The 8844-nt window shown below is 56.5% G+C and overlaps 1 protein-coding gene and 5 non-coding genes across 6 annotated transcripts; 1 reads left to right on the top strand and 5 right to left on the bottom strand.

The window, feature by feature from the left end:
- Positions 1 to 265: 265 nt before the first annotated feature.
- TRNAS-CGA (transfer RNA serine (anticodon CGA)) lies at positions 266 to 347 on the bottom strand. Its single transcript has one exon. It is a non-coding gene; the product is annotated as a tRNA-Ser (tRNA).
- A 274-nt stretch (positions 348 to 621) lies between these two features.
- On the top strand, positions 622 to 693 carry TRNAP-AGG (transfer RNA proline (anticodon AGG)). The gene has a single exon. It is a non-coding gene; the product is annotated as a tRNA-Pro (tRNA).
- Positions 694 to 1097: 404 nt separating this feature from the next.
- On the bottom strand, positions 1098 to 1169 carry TRNAA-CGC (transfer RNA alanine (anticodon CGC)). Its single transcript has one exon. It is a non-coding gene; the product is annotated as a tRNA-Ala (tRNA).
- A 449-nt stretch (positions 1170 to 1618) lies between these two features.
- TRNAA-UGC (transfer RNA alanine (anticodon UGC)) lies at positions 1619 to 1690 on the bottom strand. The gene has a single exon. It is a non-coding gene; the product is annotated as a tRNA-Ala (tRNA).
- A 158-nt stretch (positions 1691 to 1848) lies between these two features.
- On the bottom strand, positions 1849 to 1920 carry TRNAP-CGG (transfer RNA proline (anticodon CGG)). The gene has a single exon. It is a non-coding gene; the product is annotated as a tRNA-Pro (tRNA).
- A 5485-nt stretch (positions 1921 to 7405) lies between these two features.
- LOC130154388 (feather beta keratin-like) lies at positions 7406 to 8420 on the bottom strand. Its single transcript, XM_056350430.1, has 2 exons — positions 8387 to 8420; positions 7406 to 7743 (listed from the first exon to the last, which is right to left on the bottom strand). The coding sequence occupies exons 1-2, from the start codon at positions 8418 to 8420 to the stop codon at positions 7427 to 7429; spliced, it is 351 nt and encodes a 116-aa protein (XP_056206405.1). The 3' UTR covers positions 7406 to 7426.
- Positions 8421 to 8844: the final 424 nt, after the last annotated feature.

The raw sequence follows: 8844 nt of genomic DNA, 5'->3' as shown, positions 1-8844 counted from the left end.
ACTGAGTGCTCACCAGGGCCAGCCTACAACGCTAGCTACCCACAAGTGTAATTAATTGCTAGAAGGTGATGCTACATTATTGAAAGCACCTGCTGCACCCAGCACCGTGCTGTGGCAACCAGATGGGACAGCCTGCTCCTGCCAAAGGCACAGCAATAGGACCACCAGTACTCCACAATGGTGAAGGAAAATGCCCCCCCAAGACCCCCAAAGCGTGGGCACCCCAGGACACAGTCTGGGCACCGAGGTGGTGGGCAAAATCTCTCGCTGTGAGCAGGATTCGAACCTGCGCAGGGAGACCCTATTGGATTTCGAGTCCAACGCCTTCACCACTCGGCCATCACAGCCCCGCACCCCAGCACCCACGGGGGATACCTGCCCCCGCCCTGGGCACCCCCCGGTCCCCCCGGGCACCCCGCTTTCCTGGCAAGTGGGGGCATGTCCGGGGTGGCCAGTGCGTCCCCGCACACCGGCTCAGCCCCGCTGCGCTGCCCAGGGGCTGCTGGCAGGGCCTGTGCGCACCCAGTGGCTGCAGGGACAGCGGGGTCCCTGGGCAGCAGTGCCCCCCCAGCCCCCCAGTGCCCGCCACAGGGTGGGGGTGCCCGTGCAGCTGCGCACCCCGGCTCGTTGGTCTAGGGGTATGATTCTCGCTTAGGGTGCGAGAGGTCCCGGGTTCAACTCCCGGACGAGCCCTTCTTTTGGGCACCCGCTGCTGGGCTCAGCCCCCGTAGGGATGGGGCACAGATGGGGTGGCAGTGCCCAGCACAAGGGGGGACAGGCGGCCTCCCGAGCTTGGCCATGTCCATGCTGCCAGGACAGTCCCACCTGAGACACGGCTCAGCCGTGGCCAGGGCTTGTCCCCTCCCAGCGGGGAAGGGGTGTTGGGGACAGCAGAAGGGGGATGTGCTGCCACCCCATCCCCGCTGGGCAGCTCTGGCCAGGGGCAGAGCCACATAGCTGGCAATGGAAGCAGCCACCGGGATTCAGGAAGCTGGGAGGAGAAACCCTGGCAGGAGAGGGAGATCAGCCTTGGGATGTCCCATGCAGCAGGAAAGGGGATGTTTCTTATGGCTACTTCCAGGGGGAAAAAAAGGACATGGAGATGCTGGGGGTTGAACCCAGGGCCTCTTACATGCGAAGCAAGCGCTCTCCCGCTGAGCTACATCCCCCTGCCCAGGAGTGCCCAGGCACTGGTGCTGTCCCTGCGCTGCACTAGTGGTGTCCAAGCTTGGTAAAACCAGTGTCAGTTGTAAGAGAAACCCTCCTGCGCTGGGTTAGTAGAGAGCAGCAAGGATGCCACCCCCAAAGGAGAGTGTGTCCCAAAAGAAGGGCTCGTCCGGGAGTTGAACCTGGGACCTCTCGCACCCGAAGCAAGAATCATACCCCTAGACCAACGAGCTGGGTTGGTGCACCCCATTGCACCCCCACCCCCATTTTGGGGTTAGGGATGCAGCTGAGGCTGTAGCTTTCACACACGCCACCACAGCCTGCGGATGCCAGGAAGCACCCCCAGCGCAGCCATGCCCGCAGGCACCCAGGGATTTTCAGGGGGGCCTGGGGGGCTCTGCCAGGCCGGCAGCCGGCAGGGAGGGGGCTCTGGTGAGGTAAAAAAACGACATGGAGATGCTGGGGGTCGATCCCAGGGCCTCTTGCATGCAAAGCAAGCGCTCTCCCGCTGAGCTACATCCCCCTGTGCCAGCAGGACCTCGCTGCCAGCTCTTGGGGGTCCATCCTGCCCATGGGGACGTGCCCAGTGAGGACAGAGGAACAAGCCCTCCATCCCCTAATACATGCCCGGGTTGTGTCACAGCCCCATGTGCCACCAGGGAGGCTGGGTGCCCAAAAGAAGGGCTCGTCCGGGAGTTGAACCCGGGACCTCTCGCACCCGAAGCGAGAATCATACCCCTAGACCAACGAGCCGGGGCAAAGCCATGGTCCCTGCCCTCGTCCCCTGTGCTCCATCCACCCATGGCACTGTGCACAGTGTGATTGCTCCTGGGTGCCCCATCTCCCATCACCGTCCCTCAGACACCCATCTCACATGGTTCCATAGCTAACGAACTGCCTTTCCCCTTCCCCACAGGTACCGGCATGGCTCTGGGACAAGGGACAGGAACAACAAGCACCAGGTTCCGCGCAAATTCCTCCAGCTTTTCATTTCTCCCAGCCACCAGGAGCTGCCAGCCATAGGGGTCAGCAGGATGCTGGTGCTGGGGACTCCACGAGTGCCATGGGGGACAGGACTGGGAGGGCATCTCCGGAGCAGGACAGGGGGATTTTTTCTTGACACAGTCCCCAAAGGTAGGGCTGCCTGTAGCTGTGCTGGGGTGGGAAGCCAGGCTGCTACGGGAGCCCCAGCTGATGGGGATCGCCCTCCACACAGGACAGACATGGGAGAAACAGGATAAAGAGCTGATTTTCAGACAGTCCTCCTGCAACGAGCCTCTAATGCTAATTATAACACCCTGCAGGCTGTGCCAGAGCAAGAGTTCCCCCCCTGTGGCACATCCAAACCCCATGAGCTGAGCCGGGGAAGCGGGAGGATGGATCAGCCATAGGCGGTGCCAGCCAGCCTTGCTCCTGTCCCCTGCAAAACAGGGGAACTGGGGAGAGCAGGCAGGGGGACCACAGCCACCCTACCCAGTAACAACCAGATCGCCCTTCTCTTTGGGAAACGTGCAGGCACCTAATTCTCGGCAAACGTGAATTAACGGCCCGGGAATATTTAATTGAACAATTCTTGAGTTTGAAACTCAAATTGCCAAGTATTTCCTCCCCAGGATTTTGCAAACCGTTGGGATTCGGGCTCCGCTGGCATTGCTCTTACCCTTGTCTCTGCCTGAGGGCTGCCCTTCCCAGGGGAGCGGCTCGGAGGAGGAGGAGGAGGAGGAGGAGGAAGTGCAGGACAGCCGGGAGCAGCGTCTGGTGATGGTTTGGGCTTAGGGCGAGGCACGGTGCTGGCGGAGCCCAGAGGGCTGTGGGCTCGTTGGGGTGCAAGCCCTGGGAGCCCCCTCTCACAGGCAGTACCAGGAAGGCCAGCCCAGCATACCAGTGCCTTTTGATTTGCTTGCTTCTTCCCCCGTGACTCACACCAAGGCAGCCTGTTATTTTCCTGCTCTATGGCATTTCCAGCCCTGGGGAAGAACTGGAGCCCTTGCCTGAGCCATCGCCTGTCTGGCTCCCCAGGCGGGAGCGGGGCCCTTGCGTGGCAGGGAGGGCAACCAGCGAGCCCCTGCCCCACGGTCGGTCTGTGGGTGCCCGGGGTGTGGGGTCCTCCTGGTGGTGCCCTCTCCTCCCTCTTATCCCGGCCATGCAACCGCTTTCTCTCCCTTTCCTGGGAGCAGGCATCCTCCCTGCTTTGGTGGGAAATTGCATTGCAAGGCTTTTCTGGGTGAGGAAGGTTTTCATTGTCAGACAAGTCCCATCCCAGCCTGCCATGCCTGCAGGCTCCCAGCTCCAGGGGCTCCATCTCTCCACCCGGCTGGCTCCAGGGTGCACGTTCCCAAGCGCTCTGGCCAGAACTCCTTGCCCCAGCAGGGAGGACAAGGGACGCTGCCTGTTGAGGCCAGCCAGCCCTCCTGGTGTTGCCCTCAGCTTGGTGCTCAGGTGCTGGGGTGGGATACACCTTTTGTAACCTAGCAAAAGCAAGGGCAGTGGATCTGTCTCTTCAGCCTGTCCCACTGCTGTGAGTGACTGGGATTTTTGTCTTCTCATCTGGATGTGCAGAGAAGCCACAGATTGGTGTGCTGGGATCTCACTGAGCCAGCAATCATCCATCCACCACCAATGCATCCATCCTTGCCACCAGCCCCATGCTGCCTGCAGCTTCCAGTCCTGATGGTCCCACTCACTTACTATTCACACCAGTCTTCCCTTGCCCATGACAACTCTCTATGCTTCTCCACTTGTTCCAACTCAAATCATGACTTCACCCCTCCTCCCCACCTCATCCATTCCCCGAGTGGCAAGGTACCCACCACCACGCGAGATGCTCACTGGCTGCTTCTGTTGGCTTCCCCAAGTACATAAATGCAGAGAAACCCGAGCAAGCTCATTTGTCACATGCGGTGGTGCAGGCTGGGATGTCCCAGGCACCCCAGACAGACACCCCAAGGCTCTGACCCCACCATAAGGAGCTACCCCCTCACCTTCCCAGGCCAGCGTGTTTTAGCCGCTCCCTGTTGAGCTGGCATACCTCACCGTAATTTCTGCACTGTAGTTTCTGCTGGTGCAGTTGACTTCACCGAAGCAAAGGGCAGAAGAAAGAAAATTAAGGGGAATAGGGGTGTCCAAGAAGCAATAACTGTTGCCGGGGGAGGATGCTAAGTGACAGCAGGGAGGTTTCCTCCAAGGACACGAGGAGGTGAGGGAGGATGGGAGGTGAGCAGGAGATGTGGAACTCAATAGATGCATGTCTGGCCAAAGGGTTGCACCTGGGCTACGCTCCAGGCTTTTCTGAGAAATGCTTTTGCTGTTGCTGCTTTTGAAACCCCTAAGCAGGCAATTCTGGGACCAAACCCCAGGATCCAGCTATTTCCTTCCATGTGCATCCTTCCACCCGCTAAACATTATTTTCCATCTCAGCCTTAGTACGTAGCTCCCTGTTTCTCACCAGAGTCTTTGGCTGCACTGTCTTTGCAGAAACCTGTATTTTAGGGCCTGATCAGCAGGTCTGTGGGCTCCTGCCCTGGGCAAGAGCTGGATGGGGGGGGATACGTGGTGGCATGAATTCAGGACAGCACGGCTCCCAGCTGAGAGTCACAGCACCCGAGGGGCGCAGGGTGCCAACTCCCTTAGGACAGGGAGCCCTGCAGGGCACCAAGGTCCTCACTTCCCCGACTGTCTGCACTAAGGCATTGCAATTTTCAAGTCAAATCAAGGACCTGTGTGGATTTTAGTCTCCTTTAAGACACTGGATCTTCAGAAAAAAAAAAAATAGGTATAACCTCACCAGTGGAGTCATTCAGTGAAAAGCCACATAAAAACGTCATCGTTCTTTCCTTCTGCTCCATCCTGGACTGTCCTGTGCAGCAGACCGGTGGAAGACAGTTGCACAAGCCCCAAATGCCTACAGCTTCCTCATAAAGCTTTTGCTGGAAATCCAGTGCTTTTCCTTATGGCAGTGTTCTGGAGAATTTTGTACCCTATCTTGGTAGAAAGTTTCTGGAGCTGGGATAAAAATCTCTGAGCAGTCCTTGGAAGAGGGATGTGAAACCACACCTCTCTTCTGGTGCTCTAACTGCTGAGCAATTGCCACATAAATTTTCTCCCAATTAGGAACACCTCTGAAGATCTCCTGAGCAATAAAACCAGTTGAGCTTGGTCAAAGGCTTTTGAAGACCAACATAATTCCAAGCTCAGCATAATCCCTTATTATAAACACTCATAAGCTTTATGCAAATTGTCACGCTACCAAAATGCTTGAGGTATGAAAGAAGATTTAAACAGCAGCCACAGAGGACTCTTAATTCCTCCCTCCATCAGCTGAAAAGGTTCTGCTTGATGATACGTGGCATCTTAAAGAAAGGCTTTACTCTGTGCCTGACATCTTTCTTTCCAGAGACATCTGCATCCACTCCCTGTAAAACAATTAGTCTCCAGTTCTCTAATGTGTTCAGCTAAAGTCTTGGATCCCAGTCCTTGGGAAGAGCTCAGCGCGGAGCTCACTGTGCCCTGAGTGGGTGTAGGGATGGGGTTATCCTTGTCCTTCTCTAACTGCCCAGCTCACAAGCAGGGGACCTGCAGGTCTCCACTCAGCAGCACAGCAAAGCTCCCTGCTGAGCACTGGTCCAGCTGTTGCTCTTGCCTCTGTATCTGGAGCACACAGGAAAAATACAGTTTCCTCTTCATGTCGTTATGATGATGTTTATATATCTTTCCTGCTGGCATTACCACAGGTCTGACTGTCCATCACGCTTTGTGTCTCTGAGAAATGTCAGGATGCCTCTCCCCATGACACCTCTGATCAGTTAGTGCCCAGTCACAGGTCCCAGCACATTTGGGCTTCTGAACGTCTGTGTCCGGAGAAAACCTGGGTAACCCTGCACTGTTTCACATCGCACGCACCCCTCTTTGACAGTGCTGGGGATGCTACTGTGTGCATGAGCTGCGGGACGAGGTGCACCTGCATCCAGGGTGGGGTGGCATTCCCTGAGCCATCATACTGAGCTGGCATGGGAACACGAGTATATTCAGCTCATGTTATTCACAGGGCTTACTCAAGGCAAACGCTGCAGCTGCGCCTGTGCATATGCATGTCTATGTGCACATGGAGCAGCACAGAGCAAAACACTGCTGCTGCTTCACTGAGAGATACAGCCAGATGTAGACACATCACATGCCCATCACATGGGCTATCTAGGTTTGAGTCAATACACTTATTTTTTATAAGGCCCCTTTTGCCACATGCTGTTATAAAAAGCAAGAATGAAGAGCCTAATGCTTGAGGTCTGATTTTGCCCTGGTATATCTTAGGAATTTTCTGCTTTTCATTGTCACTCATAAAACATTGAGTGAATTGGGCATAGGATGACCATCCAAAAAAGCATCTCCCAAGAAGCCCACTTCCACCTTTTTTCCCTGATGCCACATCCATTCTCCTTAGCTCACCCAAAAAAATGCTGCAAAATGCAGGGTAAATGCCATTTTTAACATACCAAACCTTAGCGTTCCCACCTCCTCGAGGGAACAGGCAACAAGCCTGCTCCTGTGGGAAGTCTTCCCCAAGCAGGTGCTTCCTGTGGGGCAGCAGGAGAGCTTTCCAGGCTGAGAAAGTTGCCTGCAGGCTGGTCACAGCAAACCACACACTTATGTCAGCACAGCGCGGTGCTGAGCAGCAGAAACTCCCTTTTCAGACCAAAAAACCCTCTCCCCCCAGCAACAAGCTGCCTCCAGAGCAGGTTACCCCTCCAGACCAGAGGCACAAGGAACACCAGAAGACTCAGGCTATGATTGTAGCATGACTTTAATGAGAAGGAGAATAAACCAGTTCAGAGTATAAGAAGTGCATTTCCAGCGCTCAGTAACAAAATGGATAAACCCCACTCCAAGGGACAAGGGACAAGCCGATCCATACAAGGTGTTCCTCTGCCCCACCACCCCGTTACTATCATCTTCCACCTACAGCCTGCTAGAAGCATTTTCGCCCAGCCAGCAGCAAACACTGTGTAGCACCGCAGGGTGTGACACCTACGTGGAAATATAAAGTAAGGCTTAGCGAGAAAAAGGTATACAGAGGCATGGTCTTGCCAAGCTCACAAGGCTCCCTTCCTCCTGGGGGGGCTGCGGGTGCCCCCCAAAGCTGGGAAACCCACAGGCATTTCCTTAGTCCTCTTCCCCAGTCTTGGTCCTGTGCTTTGTTTGTCCTTCTTCCCGACGCGGCCACTCTGCTGGCATTGGTGGGAGGGGGTGACCGCTGGGGACACCCCTACAGCCCACTGCCCAGGCACAGCAGTCCCGCCTTCCCCAGCCCTCGGGGACCCCCAGAGGCCACGGGGACCCCGCAGCACCGGAGGTAGCTCCCAACCGCCGCTGACGCCGTGGACCCCACCGTCGTGTTCTGCGGGTAGGAGCTGAGGATGGGCCCGGGCAGGGTGACCACGACAGTGGGGGGCTGGATGATGGCAGTGGAGTCCCCACAGCGACGGAAGCAGGGCTGGTTGCAGCTGGCAGCCAGTGGCCGCGGACCACAGGAGGAGGGCAGGCACAGGTCGTAGCAGGACATCGCTTGGCGAGGACGTGCACCTGAAAGCCAGAGCAAGGGCATAAATGCAAGGCAGAGGCTGGTCCGTCCCTGCTGAGCCCTCATTCAGCTGCTCCCATAATAAGAGGGGCGTCAAAGCTAGCTAGAGGGGCAGTCTGGATGGTTTAGAAACCCTGAAGGAAGGCTTTCCAAATGGGCAGGAGCTGGATTCCCCCTTCCCTCGCCCCGTAACCCGCTCAGGAGAAAGTGAGGAGTGTGGTTTGAGCTGCAGGTCTGGGGGAGCTGGAGGCACCAGACACAGAGCAGACCCGCTCCTGCACGCTGCTGCCTTCCAGCTGACAGCAAGCCTCCAGCGAGCCAAACCCTTGCTCAGACGAGCCTACTTGTAGCAAAATCCACTTAATACAATGTGAGTGAGCTGAACTTAATGTGAGCTGAGCTTTCCCATCCCAAAATATAAGGGACCTTCCATAAACAGGGACACATCTATCCCCACAACCTGGGCACGTGCCATTCTTTCTTTTTTTCTTCTTCAGCAAGAAAAACCAGGCAGGACACACCCGGCTGTGCGGTTAGGGACCCTGCAAGCCCTGCACCCCACAGCCCCTCACACTCCTCGTTCTGGAGCAGAAATAAACCCTTCCCCGACAGCCTCCACATGCAGGAGGGAGGCAGGTAACCAACCTTGAACTCTTGCAGAGGACCGGGCACAAGGCATCGGTGAAAGCAACAGCTCAGTGGGGAGGAGACGGAGCCCGTCTTGACTTACCCAGGCAGAGGAGGCGGCGGTGGCAGCTGGGAGCGGGTGGTGGGGCTGGGTGCCGTCCGGGGTTTTATAGGGTGCCCCGGCCCCCGGGGGAGCGGGTGCATACCTTCCACCTGAAACTCCCCAACAACCAGCAGTTTTCTCCTGGAAAGCTCCCCTGGCTGATTAAACAGTTCCCTCTTTCATCTGTCATGTTTTGTTTCCATTTAATACTGAGTAAGATTGAAATGATTCGGGCTACAGGCATTAATTACCTTGCTTCCCAAGGCCAACGTACATTTTAGGTCTTAATGCCACCAGGCAGGAGTGTTTCAGCAGAATTTAGGACAGGCGCATCCCCGGCGCATTGCTCCCCACCTTCCCCTGAGCACAACCA

This window comes from Falco biarmicus, chromosome 8 (genome assembly GCF_023638135.1).
Source record: "Falco biarmicus isolate bFalBia1 chromosome 8, bFalBia1.pri, whole genome shotgun sequence".
Classification (NCBI taxonomy): domain Eukaryota; kingdom Metazoa; phylum Chordata; class Aves; order Falconiformes; family Falconidae; genus Falco; species Falco biarmicus.
The sequence above is the reverse complement of the archived record's forward strand: the minus strand, read 5'-3'. Positions and strand labels throughout refer to the sequence as shown.